The sequence below is a fragment of the Gordionus sp. m RMFG-2023 genome, chromosome 2 (genome assembly GCF_954871325.1).
Source record: "Gordionus sp. m RMFG-2023 chromosome 2, tfGorSpeb1-WG-v2, whole genome shotgun sequence".
In the NCBI taxonomy this organism is placed as follows: domain Eukaryota; kingdom Metazoa; phylum Nematomorpha; class Gordioida; order Chordodea; family Parachordodidae; genus Gordionus; species Gordionus sp. m RMFG-2023.
In genome coordinates, this window is record NC_088776.1 from 15,398,038 (window position 1) to 15,416,981 (window position 18,944).

Here is an 18,944-nt window from a genome sequence, read left to right on the forward strand (position 1 = left end):
ATATTCTATCTATATTTAATTCTACACGACTGATCATTTAAGTAGGTGCTATGGTCATTTTTTATTCAGACTTTCAATTCAAATAGAAAATATTATAGGGATGTTCAGATTATTTAGGTGTGATGAATACTTCTGAACCCCCCCCCCCCCCTTCACCGAAAGATGTAAACTATTATAATATGGATGATTAAAATTTCTAAAAATGATTGCTGAAATAAAGTTGTAAAAAAATATATTGGAATAATAATAAGGTTTTCGGTAAATAATTTTTTTAAAATTCCTATTCAATTTTGTTATTCTTATTAATTCGAATAGAATCGATAGAAAAAATAGAATATTTCATTTTGTGTATAATATGTAACATGAATATTTAATGTTTAAATAGTAAATTTGAAACATTTTTCCATTTATTGAGGGTGAATTATATTATTAAGTCAACGATATATTTGTATTTATTCAAGATGAATATGTTTGAATTGAACATTTATTATGCTTGGTATGAATAACCAAAATGAATGAATAATTATCTAAATATTGTCAGAATATAAAATTATTTTAAAAAAATTATTGGTTCATAAATTAATTGAAAATGATTAAAAAGTGCATACAACACAAGGGATTGGACCCTTATGCTTGTATTGATAACATGGTAGAACTCCGCACTCTAGGCCAACTAAACTTAGACCTGCAAGATTTTTATGTTGTCCTCTGAGTCTGAATTGCTTACCAGTAGGGGAGAAAGGTGATTCTTGAGCTCTATCGACGCATATATATTGGGAACGAGTGTAATGTTCTCCTTCGGCCATCAAAACTCCACTATATTCTTGAGTCCATTGCCCAGGACAAAATGAAACCCCGGGAACCATGACCAAGGCATTTCTAGGAGCAAAACATAGAGCGCATGCCGCCACTTTACCCAACCTGGCTGGGTTTAGATAAACAGCTCCGAATATCTTAGACCGACTGTCAAATTCAAAATCGATGTTCAGTTCGGATTTGTAAGGTAAGCACTCGAATCTTGCCCCACTTCCTGGTGCCTCTGAATCGCCAGCTGCTATGGTGCCTGAAATTTTAGTTACGAGCGAATAGAAAAATTATTAATGATAAGAGAATCGCCAGTTGCCTGAAATTTAAATTATGAGCGAATATAAAACATATTAATGATAAGAGGGGAAAATTTAAATTATTCTCTTTACTTAATTAAAATCTTAACAAAAATAATGAACCAATTACATATAAACAGGATAGTATTCAACCTGAATAAACTGTCGTAGTTCCCTCAGAACTAAAACATGAAACGACACCCCATCTAACGAAAACGGATGAACCCAAATAAGATGGTCCAGACTGTGCTGCCCCACATCCACAAGTATCATCCTGGCCTGGTAGTCCAGGTATCCCAGGTGTTCCATCACGTCCCGGTATTCCTGGTATGCCCTCAGGGCCAGCCGGGCCATATGGTCCCATTTTACCTCGGGGTCCGGAGTTACCCTCTTCTCCTGGCATTCCTGGTTCACCCTTTACATTTTAAATGATATAATGAAAGGGCAGCTGTCCAATTTTATATAAATATATATGAATTCATAAGCACTATTTTTTGCTTAAATTTTTATTTTTAAAAACTTTGTCGGAGATTATCAGCAAAAAAAATTGGTTAACAAATGATTCAAATTTTGCAAATATCTTTAAAAAATAATTAAGCAAAATATTTTTTTATTGGGTGGCAATTATTTATAGTATGTTTAAATTGATTATTTATAAGTAAGTTTAAAATTGAAGAGATAGCTAGTGTTGATGTTGAATATTTAATAACAAGGTTTATTATTTTTCTATCGTTTATTTGCTGGAACAGAGGGTCCATTATAATAAGAATATAAGATTTTAAATTTAATGTCGATTTAGATTTATTTTCTTTCTTATAGGATTTTTAATTAATAAAAGCAGTCGATTTAAATATGGTAATAATCATCTCTGACGGAATATTAGTTGGGATCTATTTGATAAATGATGTTAAACATAATGGAAATGGGTTACAACTAGTGGTCTTTTGAAACTTAACTAGTTACATTCATAAAGAGGTAACTATCTACAGTTACTAGTTAGATATTTTTATATGTAACTAGTTACAGTTATATTTCAAAAGTAACTTAATTACATTATAAGTTTCTTCATATTAAAAGAAAATATACAATTTATTTATATAAAAATATAATTACACTGAAAAAAAAATCGAATATAGAATATATTTACACCGAAATATATGCACTGATTATTTTTATAAAAATTCGGGCTTAGTAAATTCTATTTGCCTTTAAGAATAAATTACCTTGAAAATTTCTGTCCAAAAGGAGGTGCTTATTTCGCTTCAAAAATAAGCATCTCTAGTCTGAAAAAACCTTTTACGGGAGGATTTGGTATAAGGACAACATTATATATAATAAAAAGTAATAATTCAATCTCTTTTTAATTAGTTCAGATGATGGCCCAGTATTATTTTGTAAATTTCCCATAGGTTAGCATTTTGATATGGCAGTGTTATATGCTTTCTTATAATGATCATTTTCTAAAAGGATCTTGTTGGTATCTTTGTTTCTACTAAATTTAATGTATGATAAGAAATTCGTAGAAAGGTAATTAAAGTCATTTTAGTTAGTTTAATTTAATTGATATTTTTATATAATATTTAACTAAACAAATATCTTGTTTCATGTACATCTAACTAAAATTTAGTACAATTATTTAAGTCATATTATGTGAAAATAATCTTATAGAGTTTCCATAGCTTGGCAGTGGATTAGATGCTGAAATATATTTTTTTTGGAATATATAAGCCTCGAGATTATAGAGGTTAAAACCTTCTTTCCATCTATGAGCAAATTCTCAGGCTATTATGTTGACTAAAATCTTAATCGGGCCCTTTTAAAAATCGAGCCGTTGAACAATACTACTAAGGTATTTTAACATCTAAGTCTGTTGTTTTGTAATACTTTTAGAAAGATGGCACAATTTCTATCATTATTCTGAATCATTTGAATATCATCCTCATTAAATGACAAGTCAGAGTTAGAATTCATATTAAATTCTGTACATAGGCGTTGCCAGGGGGAAATTTCCCTTCGGAAATTTGTCTGTTCTCATAAATATCATTTTAAGCCAATAAAAATTCCTTTCACCCTCCTCTCTCCCCAAAATATATTCTATATATCACACTATAAAGAAGAATTGAAATGAATATAAATAAGTAAAAAACAATCAACAACTATAATTCAAAATTATTAGAAAAAAGTGGAAAACCAAAATTATTTTTATAAAAATATAACCTAGCCAAAGGCCTGCAAAGGTGGATCTATCAATAAAATTTATGTGGCAAACACCCACATAATAGTGATTTCCCCCTAAAAAATCCAGGCTACGGTTATGATTCTGTATCTGTCTGAATCATTTATCAATATTAACTATAAAAAAGGTCCGCATACATACAGAAAGATATTTAATCAAAATTTTAAATTAATAAGTTTAATTTAAAATTAATTTATTAAAATATAAGATATTAAAATAAAATTGTATTTGAATAATTTAAAAAGTAACTAATTACATTCAGAAGTTACATTCCAAAAAATATAACTAGTTACAGTTATTTTTTTGCAAAATTATAACTAGTTATCAGTAACATTATTTAACAACACTAGTCACAACAAACATTGTAATATTGTGAGATATTTTACAAAAACTGCTAAGAAGTATTGATCAAATCATAATGAAGGAAGCATGGTTTTCCTTGTTTTTTAACGTGTATTTTAATTGATTTTTAAATTTTTATCTGATCTCAGGTTGATAAAAAATTATATGTAAATCTTTTGTTGTAAATTTTATTTAATTGATTTCTCTTATAACTTTTGAATAAAATGTGGTCTTAATAATTGCATATACTTCTTTATATAAAATATTGAAGGATTTTTCAATATCTAAAGAAGAAGAAATGTATGAACAATAAAACGTTTTTTATTTCGAAAAAATATCGAATTTTATAAAAAAAACCAACTAAAGCAAATTTCTCAAAAAAATGATATTTTAAAGTTGCAAAAATTTATTATCGCAAAATTTTACATCAGGTCCAGGTTCCCCGCGAGGTCCCAATGCTCCCGCTCTCCCGCCACTGCCAGCTTCTCCCGAAGACCCAGAAGCTCCCTGCAACCCTCTGTCCCCTCTTTCACCTCTCGGGCCTTTGTTTCCAACTGGACCATCTATGGCTGGTTCTCCATCGCTACCGGTATGACCTTCTGGGCCCTAATATGTAAGGGTTATTCATTCATATCTTTAATTCTTCATTATAAAAATATATTATATTGGTGAAAAATTAAAATATTTTATTATGTATAAAGATTTTGAAACCTTTTATTTTAAATATTTTATTTTTCATAAATACAAAAATACCTAAACGAAATTGAAAGTTGATACATACTACCTATACCTAAATCATATATTAGGTTTTCTTCCCAACAACTTGACAAGTTTTGGTTCATTTATAAGTCAGTTTTTTTATTTTATGTTAAACTTTACTTCATAACCGTTTAATATTTTTTAATATTAATAATTATTCATATTAAAATAGATATTGAAAAATTTTTTTCAAATGTTATAGGAATGATATACAGAGTTTCCCATTCAAAAAAGGAAAAGTCCCAATCAAAAAAATGAAAAGTTTCAATCATAAAAGGAAAAGGTCCGATCAAAAAGAGAACAAGGTCGATCATAAAAGGAAAAGGTTCAATCAAAATAGGAAAATGTCAATCAAAAAAGGAAAAATGTCAATCAAAAAAGGAAAATTCCCAAAAAGAAAGGAAAAAGTCCGATCAAAAAAGGAAAGTGTCAACAAAAAAAGAAAAGGTCCAACCAAAAAAGGAAAAATGTCAATCGAAAAAGGAAAATTCCCAAAAGGAAAGGAAAAGTGTCAATCAAAAAAGGAAAATTCCCATTCAAAAAAGGGAAATCGTAATTTTTGAAAATTTTTTGTCAATTTTTCTTAAATTTTTATTTATTTTTGTTATTCCTTCTTAATTTATATCTAAATTTTTGCGATTTCTTTACGTTTTTTTTTCTTACTGATCTTTTCTCAATTTATTTCTAACTTTTTGCCGATTTTCTTTACTTTTTCTTACTATATCTTCTCTCATCTTCTCATTTTTGATAATTCTTTTGTATTTTTAAAAATAATTTATAAATTTAGGTCCATTTTTTTTAACAATTCTTTACGTTTTTTTTTCATCAAACATACAATATTCTTTTTATGATTTTTTCATTGTTATCTTTTACATACATTTCTACCTTTTCAATCTCTTTAAGACATTTTTAATTTTTATTTTTTTGAGCATTTCTCAATTTTTTTTCTTCTCATTTTTGATAATTTTAAAAATAAGAATTTAAAAAGAATTATTAAAAAAATGGACCTAAATTTATATATTATTTTTAAAAATACAAAAGAATTATCAAAAATGAGAAGATGAGAGAAGATATAGTAAGAAAAATAAAAGTAAAGAAAATCGGCAAAAAGTTAGAAATAAATTGAGAAAACATCAGTAAGAAAAAAAACGTAAAGAAATCGCATATAAATTAAGAAGGAATAACAAAAATAAATAAAAATTTAAGAAAAATTGACAAAAAATTGACAAAAAATTTTAAAAAATTACGATTTTGCTTTTTTGAATGGGAATTTTCCTTTTTTGATTGACACTTTTCCTTTCCTTTTGGGAATTTTCCTTTTTCGATTGACACTTTTCCTTTTTTGATTGAACCTTTTCCTTTCTTGATCGGACTTTTTCCTTTCTTTTTGGGAATTTTCCTTTTTTGATTGACATTTTTCCTTTTTTGTTTTGACCTTTTCCTTTTTTGATTGAACCTTTTCCTTTTATAATCGATCCTGTTCTTTTTTTGATCGGACCTTTTCCTTTTATGATTGAAACCTTTCCTTTTTTGAATGGGAAACCCTGTATTTCTAACTTTTTGCGATTTAGTTACGTTATTTTTCTTACTGTATCTTTTCCCAATTTATTTCATACTTTTTGCGATTTCTTTACTTTATTTTTATTACTATATCTTCTCTCAATTTATTTTTCTTCTCATTTGTGATAATTCTTTTGTTTTTTAAAAATATTTATAAATTTAAGTCCATTTTTTTTAGCAATTCTTTATGTTTATTATATCATACATACAATATTCTCTTTTTGATTTTTTTCCTTATATTGGAATCTTTTACAATTAACCCTTAAAATTTCTTTAAGTCATTTTTAATCTTTATTATTTTACCTTTTCATTTTTTTTCTCCTCATTTTTGATAATTTTAAAAATAAGAATTTAAGAATGATTATTGGATTTAATTGCAATCGCTAAATTAAATTAATCTCTTGGTTATAAAGTACCTTTTAAAAAATAAATAAGTATGAGCTTTAATACCAAACGATATGTAAATTTGTAAAATAATAATCATTTTTAAATTCTTATTATTAAATTTATCAAAAATGAGAAGAAAAAAAATTGTAAAAAGGTCAAAAAAATAAAGATTAAAAATGACTCAATATATTGAAAAGGTTAGAAATGTATGTAAAAGATTACAAAATAAGGAGAAAAAATCATATAAAGAATATTATGTATAATTGAGACCTAAATTTATAAATTATTTCTAAAAAGACAAAAGAATTATCAAAAATGAGAAGAAAAATAAAGTGAGAAAATATACAGTAAGAAAAATAATGTAAAGAAATAGCAAAAAGGTTAAAAAAAATAAGAAGGAATAACAAAAATAAATAAAAATTTAAGAAAAATTGACAAGAAATTTTAAAAAATTACGGTTTTCCTTTTTTGAATGGAAATTTTCCTTTTTTGATTGACAATTTTCCTTTCCTTTTGGAAATTTTCCTTTTACGATTGACACTTTTCCTTTTTTGTCTGACCCTTTTCCTTTTTTGATCAGACTTTTTCCTAAACCTTTGGGACCTTTCCTTTTTTGATTGACACTTTTCTTTTTTGTTTGGGCCTTTTCCTTTTTTGATTGAACCTTTTCCTTTTATGATTGAAACTTTTCCTTTTTTGAATGGGATTTCAAAATATAAATTAAAAATTATTATTATTTTTAATATTACTATTATTCTCATCATCTAATTTTTAACTAATAATTTTTTACTATAAAAAGAACTATAATAGTATTTGGGATATTAAGGTTCAACAAATTCTTCGCCTCTAAATATATATCATACAAAGTTTAAAAAGATTTACATCAGGACCGGGTAGCCCCACGTCTCCATCTCTGCCATCTACCCCGTCAAGCCCATGAGCACCATCCTTGCCATCTTTTCCATCTTCTCCGTTAAGGCCATCTCTTCCAGGGTCGCCTGAAATTCCCGGATCTCCGACCTCAAAATTGGGAGTTCCTTCAATACCGGGTTTACCGGCTATACCCGGTTTTCCATCAAATCCAGATTTTCCATGCCGACCTGAAATTCCGTCCGAACCTGCTTTGCCAGATTCTCCTTGCCGACCGTCTTGCCCTGGGTTCCCGTCTCGACCCGGCATACCGTCTCGACCTGGTCGACCGTCCATACCTGGGAAAGCGTCATTACCGTGGGATGTCCCTCCTGAACTTCCTCTTAGACCCTTTTTTGTAAAGATAATAAATAATAATTTATAGATATAGTATATTAATAGTTGATAAAGATCATGAACTTTATAAAATTTAAAAATTTCAATAAGTATTTAATAACCTTATGAAATATAATACAATCTACATATAGGCAGTATTATATATAAATAATCTGTATAAAACAAAGGATGGAAGAATTTTTAGGTTATTTTCACAAAATAGCATCATTAGAGGTCTGCTAATGGCAAAATTCTCAGACCCGGCCCGACCAAGTGGGAATTTAGTTATTACCCGGCCAAAATTTTTTTGCCCTATCCGGCCGGTCGCGGTTTTAATTTTTTACTAAGGTTGCCCGGCAAGATCCGGCCCGGTTTAAAAAGATTTTAAATACAAGGCCTAAACTAAAATATATGTTGCGGAACACCAAAATAAACAAATATTTATAATCTTGGGGAGTGGTTAAGTTAAAAACACTATACAATAGATTTTCACTTCCATAAGATATCAGAATTCAACAAATATACTAAATATTAAAAAAAATTTGCCCAGCCTGGCCTATTAAAAAAAAATTCAGACGTTCTCGGGCTTGCGGATCTCTAATTTTCATGATAAATGAAATTGGAGTTATAATTTAAAAAAATAAGAATGAAATAATTTTGTCATGAAAATAAAATAGGCAAAATTAATATTCTGCTTTTCACTATTTTAGTTTCCACTTGGAATTGATTGGTACAAGTTTTACCCAAAGACCTGTAAAGGTGAAATTTATGATCTGTTCTGAATTTGAATTCTTTTATTATTTTTAAGCCTGGCCAAAATTTAAAAAATAATATTTTGGGATTGACATGAACTGGGTTCTTAAATTTTGTCATTTAAATAATAATTTCGGCCCTATTGTGTAAAATTATTTTAAATATATTAAAATATGAACAACAAATGTTAAATGATCCATTATATAATTTTCCTACTGGTTAATTGAATTTAAATTCAAACAAATAATGGGTCAGGCACGGTTTTGGTAAAAATAAATATTTATAGGCCCCATCCGGGGTAATATTTTTGGTTTGGTTCGAATTTATAAAATTATACTATTTTATGGCCCAATTTAGGCTGGATTTCGGGCCTGTTCTGATTTTACCTAAATCAAATGTAGGACATCCCATAAAGACTAGGGGAAACACTAGTGTTGTTAAAATATGTAAATACATTTATACTAAAAAAAAATTGCTGTAATATTTTGATGTAATTAAAAACATAACTAGTTATTTTTCAAGTTACTTTTAAAATATGTTAATAATTCATTATATTAATATGATGATTCTCCAGATTTAAAGTTACTGCTTATAAAATATAAGAACGTTTATTTAGTCTAGGGAAGCTTATTTTGGACTTTTTAAAAAGAGATTTTAAAAAAGTTTATTAATATTTTTTCGATTCAAATAAATATTATATATTTTTTTCCAATGCAAAGAAATATTTTATTCCAGTATATAATTATTTCAGTTAATTATTTTTATACATAAATTGTATTTTCAATTAAATTCCTTTCATTCGTTATAAAAATAATTTATTTTCAGAAATATAACTGTAAATAGTGATACAGCAAAATAGTTAACATGTATCAGATGATTGCCGACGAAAAATTGACTGACATAAAATTATTCTCGGACCCCCCCCCCCCCCCCACTTGAAAAATTACTTTAATTTTATAAAATTTAATTTATAATAACTGTGTTCAAAAATCAATTACATTTATTAATTATGAAGAAATTTAAAACCAAACCTTGAAGAACTATGGTAAATCCCGGGCCCATCTTGATATTCCTCACATACTGTTTTCAATACATTTTGTAATCTATCATTATTTCATTATTTATTTCCTGGCGTAATGTTGTTAAACGGCTCGATTTGAGTCAATTTTTAAAAATGTTAGATAAGATTTTTGAAAAAAAAAATATTGCCTAAGCTCCAGATTTTGCTAATATGTGTCAAAACCTTTGCGCCATCTATAGACAAAATCTTTAGGTCTGCTTAATATTGGATAAAATATTTAGTTAGCTGTTTTTAAAAATCGGCTCAAATCGTGCCGTTTAAAAACACTATTCCTTTGTTGTAATTTTGTTTCATTAGCAGATATTTCATCTTTTTATTTTTGAATGAGTAATGGAGAACGGGAATAAGTAAACCCATTCTCATTTTAAAACTATTTATAGATTTTTAAATTTTGTCCTAATATAGTCATTATTATTATGCATCCATAGACAAAAAATCATTTTAAATGATAAACAATTAAAAATTTTATATAATAAATAAAATTTTGGTGTTAAATTCAAAAGGTTTTTGCATATACGATGTTTAATTATTAAATATATAATAATTTATACCCAAAATAAGTTTTATAGCGAAGTTTTAACTATCTTTTATAATTTGAGAAACTTTATTAGTATTTATAATTCCTTAAAGATTGCCATATGATTACCGGATATCATATATCAACTATAGTATTTATTATAAACAGTAATAATATTTAAAAAATGGGGGGGGGGGGAATTAGATGAGACCTAATATAAATGTAAAATACTAATTAGTAATTATCTATGTTTTTCATTGTTAATATATTCCATTTACCGTAAAATAATATCTATTAACTTAATATTTACCTTATGGACTGATTTTCTTATTTCTTTTATTTTACATTATATTAACTTAATAGTTTCTTATATTGGTCGATTAACTGATTATTATTATTATTTTATATTAACCGATTAAATAAATTGTTAAATTGAATTTTATTACATATATTTAGTGTGAAATTTGTTAGATATAGTACTTAAATTTTTTTAAGATAAAATATTATTATAACTTATTTATTGTCTTACTCCCTATCTACCTTAACATTCATCAGAGACCTGCAGAGGTACCATTTACAAGGCCCGGAATTTTTTTCGGCCCGACCTAGCCGGAGGTTTTTAAAAAAATAATTGCAGGCCCGGCCCGGATTTTTTTAAAACAAATTATATTTATTTTTGATTTTTATAGTTAATAATGACGATTCCAAATATTTGGGGGCAGGAGATTTTTTTAAAAAAATTTTCATGTCCGGTCCGGGTATTTTTATAAAAAATTTTCAGGCCCGGCCTGGGTATATTTAAAAAATTAAAATGATTATTCATTAATAATATGAATTTTAGGAATAATTAATATTGAATATTAGGATTAAAAAAAGTGGGAAAAAATCAATTAGTTAAGTCTTTATAAAATTTCTAATTAAAATTTTAATAATTCCGTGGTTGTATTGTTAGATTACCTAAATTAATATGTTAACTCAAAATTCTAGAAGAATGTGTGTTGGCAACTCTAATATCGAAGTGGAATGATAAGATAAATAAGTTATTTAAATCTTACAGCAGGTCCCTTTATCCCCTTTTCCCCATTTTGACCAGGATTACCTTCTCGACCGGGTTCTCCGTCAACACCCGGCTTTCCTGGAGGTCCATCTATTCCGTTTTTGCCTGGCGATCCTCTTTGTCCCTATATTATATATAATTTGTAGTAATTATTTGTTTACATAATAAAAAAATACATGAATTAAATCGTTTTATAAAATAATACCTTTTCTCCTTCCAGTCCCGGTAATCCGTCTCTTCCAGATGCCCCGATTTGGCCAGGAATCCCGTCCTTTCCCTTTTGGCCAGGATCACCATTGAATCCATCAGCTCCTGATTCTCCTTGAAGGCCCTAGAAAAGTAAATTAATAATCTCTATAAATTTTTTTACAGGAGATATTGGTTAAGTATAATAGAAATATATATAATAATGTTCTTTTGGATTCAAATTGAATAGATTAAACGACTTGAAATCAACTTTACTACACATATTCAGTGGCCCCTACAACGGGGGAGGGGGGAAGGAGGGCCCGAAGCAACTGCTTCTTAAAATGTAAATAGGGGTACTTTTTAAAAAAGATAAATTTCATTTTTAGTTTTACCACACCCATCCATAACCATAAGATTTCTTGTCTTATAAAATTATTTTTCCAATTTCAAAATATTAACCAAAAATATGCAAATCCTTAATTAATAATTGCACATGGCATAATATAAGCGATGGTAAATGAACAGATCATATTAGAAAAAGACATGCTAAATTTTAACGATATAAAGAAAGCTTTGAAACAGTAGCATTTGATTAAACTAATTGCAGATTCGGAACCTGTTCAGAAATTGTATACTCAAAAGAAGGAATAAAAAAGAAAGGAGAAAAAATGAAAGGAATTATAATTCAAATTATAATTTATATTGTCTTATAATAATATAAATATTCTCATTAAACCATGAAAAATATGGTTGTAAGAGATTGAATTTAACAGGTGTTTTTCAATTATAGCTGATGGTAAATATCATGTTACCGAATCATAAGCAATATAGTAAGACATATTGAAAATGGTAAAACGACTGGTCTTGATATTAAAAAATATATAATATGCAAACTTAGTTCTATGAATCCAATCTACACCTCGAATTCTTAGTTGGGAAAAGCTATGATGGTGTCTCAAACATGAGGGGAAGGATCATAGGGGTACAGGCTTTGGCTGACTGAAATATCAATGGTAACTTTTATTTAGTGCTATTGTCATCGATTAAATCCAATCATTGTTCAATTATTCTAATCGATAAAAGAACTAGGAAATGTATTAGGGATCTTAGACGTGATTCACGTGTATTTCAATGGTGCAAAAAGCAGTGCTCATGTCAGAGTGATGTAGAGAAAATCGCAACGATTTTTACGCATCAAGAATATCACTCGTTAATATTATCTTATTTGTTTATATTTTTATAATACCTTGAGGGCAGTTTTGAAAAATTTAAAGGATTTTGAAGATTTGGTCACTTCTATTATGGCTAGTGCTATTGTTTTTAGAATAGAAAATTTTGATTTTATTTTATCACATTGTGTTTTGGATAGATAACAAGCTTGGCTTGTACAAAATTGCAAACCATTTCGAAGGATATAGGATTTGCAATAAATCAAATTCAATTAGCAAAAGACTGCCTGATTTATTTGAGGTATATTTAAATTATTGTCTTGTATTATTACTTAATACTAATAAATAGTAACAATAAATTTGTGAATGTTTTTGACACAAGATTTTTTGAAGAGGAAAAATTTACCTTTTAATTTGGAAAATTAAAGTCAAACATTACAATCCAAAAAATATACTTTCATTATTAAATATAATATTTTATTTTAGCCATAAAACCATTAATGCTGCACTTGATTTGACCATTATGCAGTTTAATGAAAGATTCAATGATGAATTGATTAAATTTTTAATCAAACATCATTTTTAACATCAAAGAGAATGGCAGAAAAGATATTCGTTAAGGATGATTTTGAGGATATCTAAGAACTTTACCATTAAATTCAAATCAAGTTTTTGAAAAAATGTCTAAGTTTCGAATTTATATTAAGACTAAAACGAGCGATATAATTATTACACGTGACCTGGAGGTTAAAAACTCAAAAGATTTGTCAGATTCTGAGAATTGTAAATTTATTTTATTAAAATATTTATATTAATACATTATTTAGCTTCTCCTTCTTCTCCTGATGATGATTCTAAGACTGATGAAAGAATACTATTTACGGGATATATTCAAAAGTGATGGTCAAAATGAGATCACTACTTGAACAGTAAATAGTCGTAATAATAAAAAACTAAATATATTTGTATGTAAAGTATTGGTAGAAGATTTTATTGACAAAAAAAGTTTTTAATTCAAAAGAGGCAACATCCTAAACTAAGTAATTAATTGAGATATTAACCAATCGATAAGAAGGAATAAAAGACATTGATTTGAAAGAAAGTATATAAGAAAAAATACAAGAACACTTGAAATTATAGCTGAGAGTAACCATTGTGTTGGTGGTGTAATATTATTTTACTATCTTTTGCCAATTCCTACTATTTCATGTATTGCCGAAAGGGTGTAAAAAAATAATTTACATTCTTTTCGTTGGGGGAGGGGCTACTTTTCAGAGGGGTATTCTATTTCCATCGCTCAGAAGGGGTAGGAGCCACTCACAGAATATACTTAAGATCAGATGTGTATAGGTATTTTAAAAAAAGAATCCGGTTACAGACTCTTGAAAAAATATTTCAGATATAAATACTTATTATATTCATTTTATCTAAATTAGTGTATCTTAGATGCAAGATATATTTTATGAAACTTTTTTATCTGATCGTTATTTATTTAATTAGTTTAGCTAAAAATAAAATCAGATAATATATTATATATTTCTAGATAACAATAATATAATTAGACAAAAGATTAATATTCTTGAGTTTGAATATAAATATCGATAAGCCTTATTTTATTCATGATTTGCCTGATAACGATAGCATTTTTGAATTAAAATATAATCATGAAGATGGATATATTGAATAAATGAGAATTACATTCGCACAATAAGCAACAATGTCCAAGAGGTCAAAGTAATATCTCTAACCTATGGTTCACAAAGAACAATATCTTTTCCGCATAACTACAGTAAAAGAATTCTTTGGGGCCCAATAATAGGAATGAAGAGATGTATAAATCAGAAATTGAGATGCACATAGAGAGATTAGGATATATAATATGTTGATTGTATTAATATGCTGGAAAAAAAAATCCAAATATATCCAATTCTGTGGTCTATTCCTCCAGAGAAACTATCCCAAAGAGTTTTTCGGATCGTTTAGAAACATTATTAAAATTAAAATATAAGAATATTGCGATAAAATAGATATCATTATAATAATAATAATTTTTTTAAAACAAAACTACTATCAACAAAATCTAAATCATCCAAATATTATTTTCATTCTCAGTATACTGTGCCAAAGGGCAAACAAGAATGTTGGACCGTGAAATATAGATACTTATATTTTATTACCCCCCCCCTCCCCTCACATAAAATAAGATCATGATTATTTGAATAAAATGATGAAATAATATTCAAATTATAGATATTTGTAGAAATGATTAAAAAAAATTTAAAAAATCACCTTAAATATTTTAAAATTGATGCCTATTTATTATTAGCAATTATAGACAGATTAGTACTTTTTATGTAAGTAGAATATTGAATTTTCAATAAAGGTTATGATTAAATATGCCAAAAAGTATAAAATGATAAACTAATAAATATATAATATAAATATGAACAAGGAATTATAAAATTGAATTAGCCAATTTGCATATTAAAATAAATATAAACGAATAATAAATATTTATCTTAAAATAGAAAGTTAGGTAAGAAGGAAAAAAAATTAATGCAATAATCCACGAAAAAAATAAGGTAATATAGTGATTTTTGAATCTTATAAAAACAAAAATATAAAAGTATCTGTACCTGTATAAAAAATTTGGAGAACTGCACTTTTTATTTTTATGTTTTCATGGCATAAAAATATAAAATAAAAATCTTTATGCCTTCCCTTCTAATAAATGTTTTTAAAAAATATATACCATGTTGGATTTCATTAAATATAAACATTATTAATAGAAATGTAATCATACCAATTCTCCAGATTCTCCCCTTTCTCCATCTCTTCCAGGTGTACCGGGTGAACCGTCTCGCCCAGCATTACCGGGCAGTCCTTTTCCTCCTGGTCGACCCATGTCTCCGGCTTTGCCTGTTTCGCCCTTTATAAATATGTTTTTACAAATAAAATATCAAATTTCAATAGCAATCATAGCACAAAATTTCGATAATTATTTTTATAGCGATTAAAAATATTATTTTTTTAAACCACAAAACTGTTATAACAATATGCAAATTTAAATTTCGTGTGTAAACTGAGTTGGTGACTATGATGGTGGGAAGTATATGATGGGAAAGGGAGTTTGGCAGAGGAAAGGGTTGAGAAATATAAAATCTAGAGGGAATGTTAAAGGAATGAGAAATATAAATATGATACAAAATTAGACATATTTACTTCCCTATTTCTTAGCTAGCACATTGGGAGTATTTTGACCCATTCCCCTTTGTAGAAACCACCTCTTGTATTATATCTGCTTACACAATCCTCTTTATTATGACCAAATCTTCCGCACCTGGCACATCTCAATTTCTCCTGCTTGCGCGGACAATATGGGGCTATATGACTTTGCCGCATTCAAAACATTTTTTCTCTTGACAATCTCTGACCATATGTCCTTGCCCACCACAGTTATAACAAGTAATATCTCCCCTCCCTCGAGAATTAAATCTCGGTTTCATCTCCGTTCTATTTCTAAACAAATTTTCTCTGTCCCTATATGGTTTCAACACTTGATTTTAATATATTTTCCATATATATCTCCGCCCCCATGTCTATTTACTAAATTATTTTCTTCTAAACCTAATATCTCACTATCAGTCTAACCCCTTATTAACTCTTATACAGGTAACGAAGTTATTTTCCCCATAACATCTTCTCCATTATGCCCCTCTATTGTTAAATAAAATTAAATAGAGATTTCAACTCTTTGTAATGTTAATAGATAAGACAGAATTAATAATGTGAATACCCCAATTATACACATATACATAAATTCAACCCAACTTATAACAAGTTTTAAAATTTGTTTAAATTTACTCCTCTAATAATTACTTAATGCTAATTTATCATAAACTAGTCCTTTTCTTCATCTCCTTTGTTATCAAATAATAAAAATTTATATTTAATACCCCCCCCCAACCCACTAAAACATTGTAATAATCAATTTTGAACACAAAACGAGATATATATATATATACATCATGCAAGCTGGGGCTGCCGTCTTCTCCATCTTTTCCAGGGTTACCACTATTGCCATCTGGTCCATCTACCCCTGGCTGGCCATCTGCTCCAGGTTCTGAGTCCGCCCCAGGGGGACCTGGTGGACCCTATATGCACAACGAATATATTTTAAAAAAAGTTTTGCAATAATATTATTTATCATTTTTAAATCAGTCAAATTATTTATAATTTCATAAAACATGAAAAATACTTTAGGGCCGGGTGAACCAGGTTTAGCATACTCACCGGGATGTCCAGGATTACCAGGCTGCAAAGAATCCTGACCAGGATCGCCCAATCTGCCAGGAGAACCTGGCCTTCCGGGCCTACCACTCACACCTGGCCTACCATGGAGGCACGTTTTACAACCATTATCTTGTTAAATAAAAAAAATATATAAAATCATTTCAGAAAGGGAAAAAGATTCTAAACCGGATTAGAAAATGTTTTTTCATTAATTAAGTATGTTTTAGCAAAATCTTACCTGGAAAAAATAAATTTAATATTTTGAATGTTTGAAAATATTTTATTTTAATTGCAGAGTATCAGTTATGGCCTAAAGATTTGGTTATCAAGGTGTTGATTTTTATAAAATATACTTTTTGGGAGAAAATCATAGTCTAACTTATAAATAAAAACAACAAAAATATCTTACTACTTTGAAAGTTGTGAAAACTTTATATGATGTTTTTTAGACACATAAAATGTTGAATTACGAGTTTTAATTGGTTATAATTTATTTTCTTTAAAAGTGAGATCATATTTTTTTACTAGGCTACTTCTAATTGCATTTTAATGTCATGCATACGTCAGTGATTTAAGAGCTTTCCTACCCCAATTATATTATTCTATCATATATAATCATTATAATGTAAAACAAATTTAAAACTTGATTGAGCTTTTCCATTCCGCCCAGCTCCATTGCTATTAAAACTTTGTGAGGAAGAACCACTATTAACCCTTCTTGCAGAATTTTCAAATGAAGAAACCGATATTCTGCTACTTTGGCCGGATCTAGATCCTCCTCTATTGAAACCGGATTCTGTATATTATAAAATTTTTAGGCTTTATTGTAATAGTAATAAATAAATAAAAAGTAAAACCTATAAAGCTGAACTTATAGCGGATGCAACACCATTTAACAGCTGATTAAATTTAAAAAAATCTTTTAATAGGAATAAATACTTTTTTTATTATTAATTCTCAGATTATCATCATCATTGAATTTAGATAAAATTAATCTCATTAAAAGATTTTCGTCTGTTTAAATCGAGCTGAATGGCGTCCTCTATGAATTCTGCATATATTTTTTTACAATACATTTAAATAATATTTTAATACTCACAATATATTATATCATATTATATTTTTAATTTTATATAAAACAGTGTCCCTTTTTAATTCTAATTGTTTTTAAAAAGACATTGTGTGACTAAAATCGCAATTTTATAACCTATCTCTTCTATTTCGGGGGAAAATGGTCTATATTGAGCCTCTACCCTATCTCCAGAACTTTCCACTTTAGGTAGAGCGTCGATGAATTGCGTTTGCTGACTAGCCTTTTGGGCAAATAATATTTCTTTGCCAATCACTGAAATTTCCACTGGAATTTCAGCCGGCAATTCTATTGGTGTATCTATAATTTTTGTTTCCACTTCCCTTTTATACCTTCTATTCCGGAATACTTCTATAGATTCATAATTGGTCTTCGTTTTTAGCATATCGTTTATAGGGCGTCTTAACCTTAGTTTGCGTGTCCTTCTATCTCGAATTAATTCCACTATCTTGATCTAGTTTTGGATTCATTATTATAATCAACTTATAGAAAGTTTAAAAAAACAATGAATATGAAAATAAATAAGATTTTACTTACATTATTTTTAATATATATTTAAAATTATTATAATAACTTGCAAAGTCGTAGCTTCTGTCCTCAAAAAAGATAGTATTTGTTCTTTTTCTGCTAATCTCATCTTGATCATGATCAAATAAGCATCTTGGTCGTTGTCCAAAGTTTTTATCTTGTAGTTGAGCCATGGAATGAAAGCTAGCCCTAAGAGGGACATGACAATTAGAGCACCAGCCAAAAAGCCTAAAGAATTTGGCAAAGTAAAATTCGAAGAATTGAGCCTTGTGAAACCATATTCACTATCATCTTTTTCAATCGATTTCATATTATTAAATTAATTTTATTATCCACTATATTAATAATATTTTAAAACTTTCTCCTTAAAATAAAACTTGTAAAAATCAAACTTAAAAAAATATGTAATTTAAGACAGTTAATTTATTTTTATTCTTATGTATTTATTATATCATTTTTGTCTAATTTCTTATTTAAAAAAATAAAATAATAATAGCATTAAATTATGGAATTTGTCATCGCAAATCATTAACACAATAATTGAGGCGTTAAAGAGTTATGAAAGTGAACGTCAAATCTTCTTTTTCTGTTCAAAAAAGGTATAAATTTTACATAATCTCATATAATCCGGTTTT

General features: G+C 27.8%; 1 protein-coding gene across 1 annotated transcript; it reads right to left on the reverse strand.

The window, feature by feature from the left end:
- Window positions 1–561: 561 nt before the first annotated feature.
- Window positions 562–18,619, reverse strand: LOC135924108 (collagen alpha-2(IV) chain-like). Its single transcript, XM_065459154.1, has 12 exons — window positions 18,356–18,619; window positions 17,899–18,235; window positions 17,335–17,487; window positions 16,657–16,820; window positions 16,424–16,552; window positions 15,202–15,327; window positions 11,246–11,371; window positions 11,039–11,164; window positions 7,270–7,647; window positions 4,108–4,287; window positions 1,257–1,518; window positions 562–1,063 (listed from the first exon to the last, which is right to left on the reverse strand). Exons 1-12 carry the CDS (start codon window positions 18,617–18,619, stop codon window positions 594–596), a joined length of 2,715 nt encoding a protein of 904 aa, XP_065315226.1. The 3' UTR covers window positions 562–593.
- Window positions 18,620–18,944: the final 325 nt, after the last annotated feature.

Bases quoted from the DNA above. Each gene is read 5' to 3' on its own strand.
- LOC135924108 (XM_065459154.1), bottom strand. From the start codon at position 18,619: ATGAAATCGATTGAAAAAGATGATAGTGAATATGGTTTCACAAGGCTC. The intron at 16,821-17,334 runs GTTTTAAATTTG...TTATTTAACAAG, and splicing joins GAATGGAAAAGCTCAATCAA to ATAATGGTTGTAAAACGTGC. The intron at 16,553-16,656 runs GTATTTTTCATG...TTGTGCATATAG, and splicing joins CTGGTTCACCCGGCCCTAAA to GGTCCACCAGGTCCCCCTGG.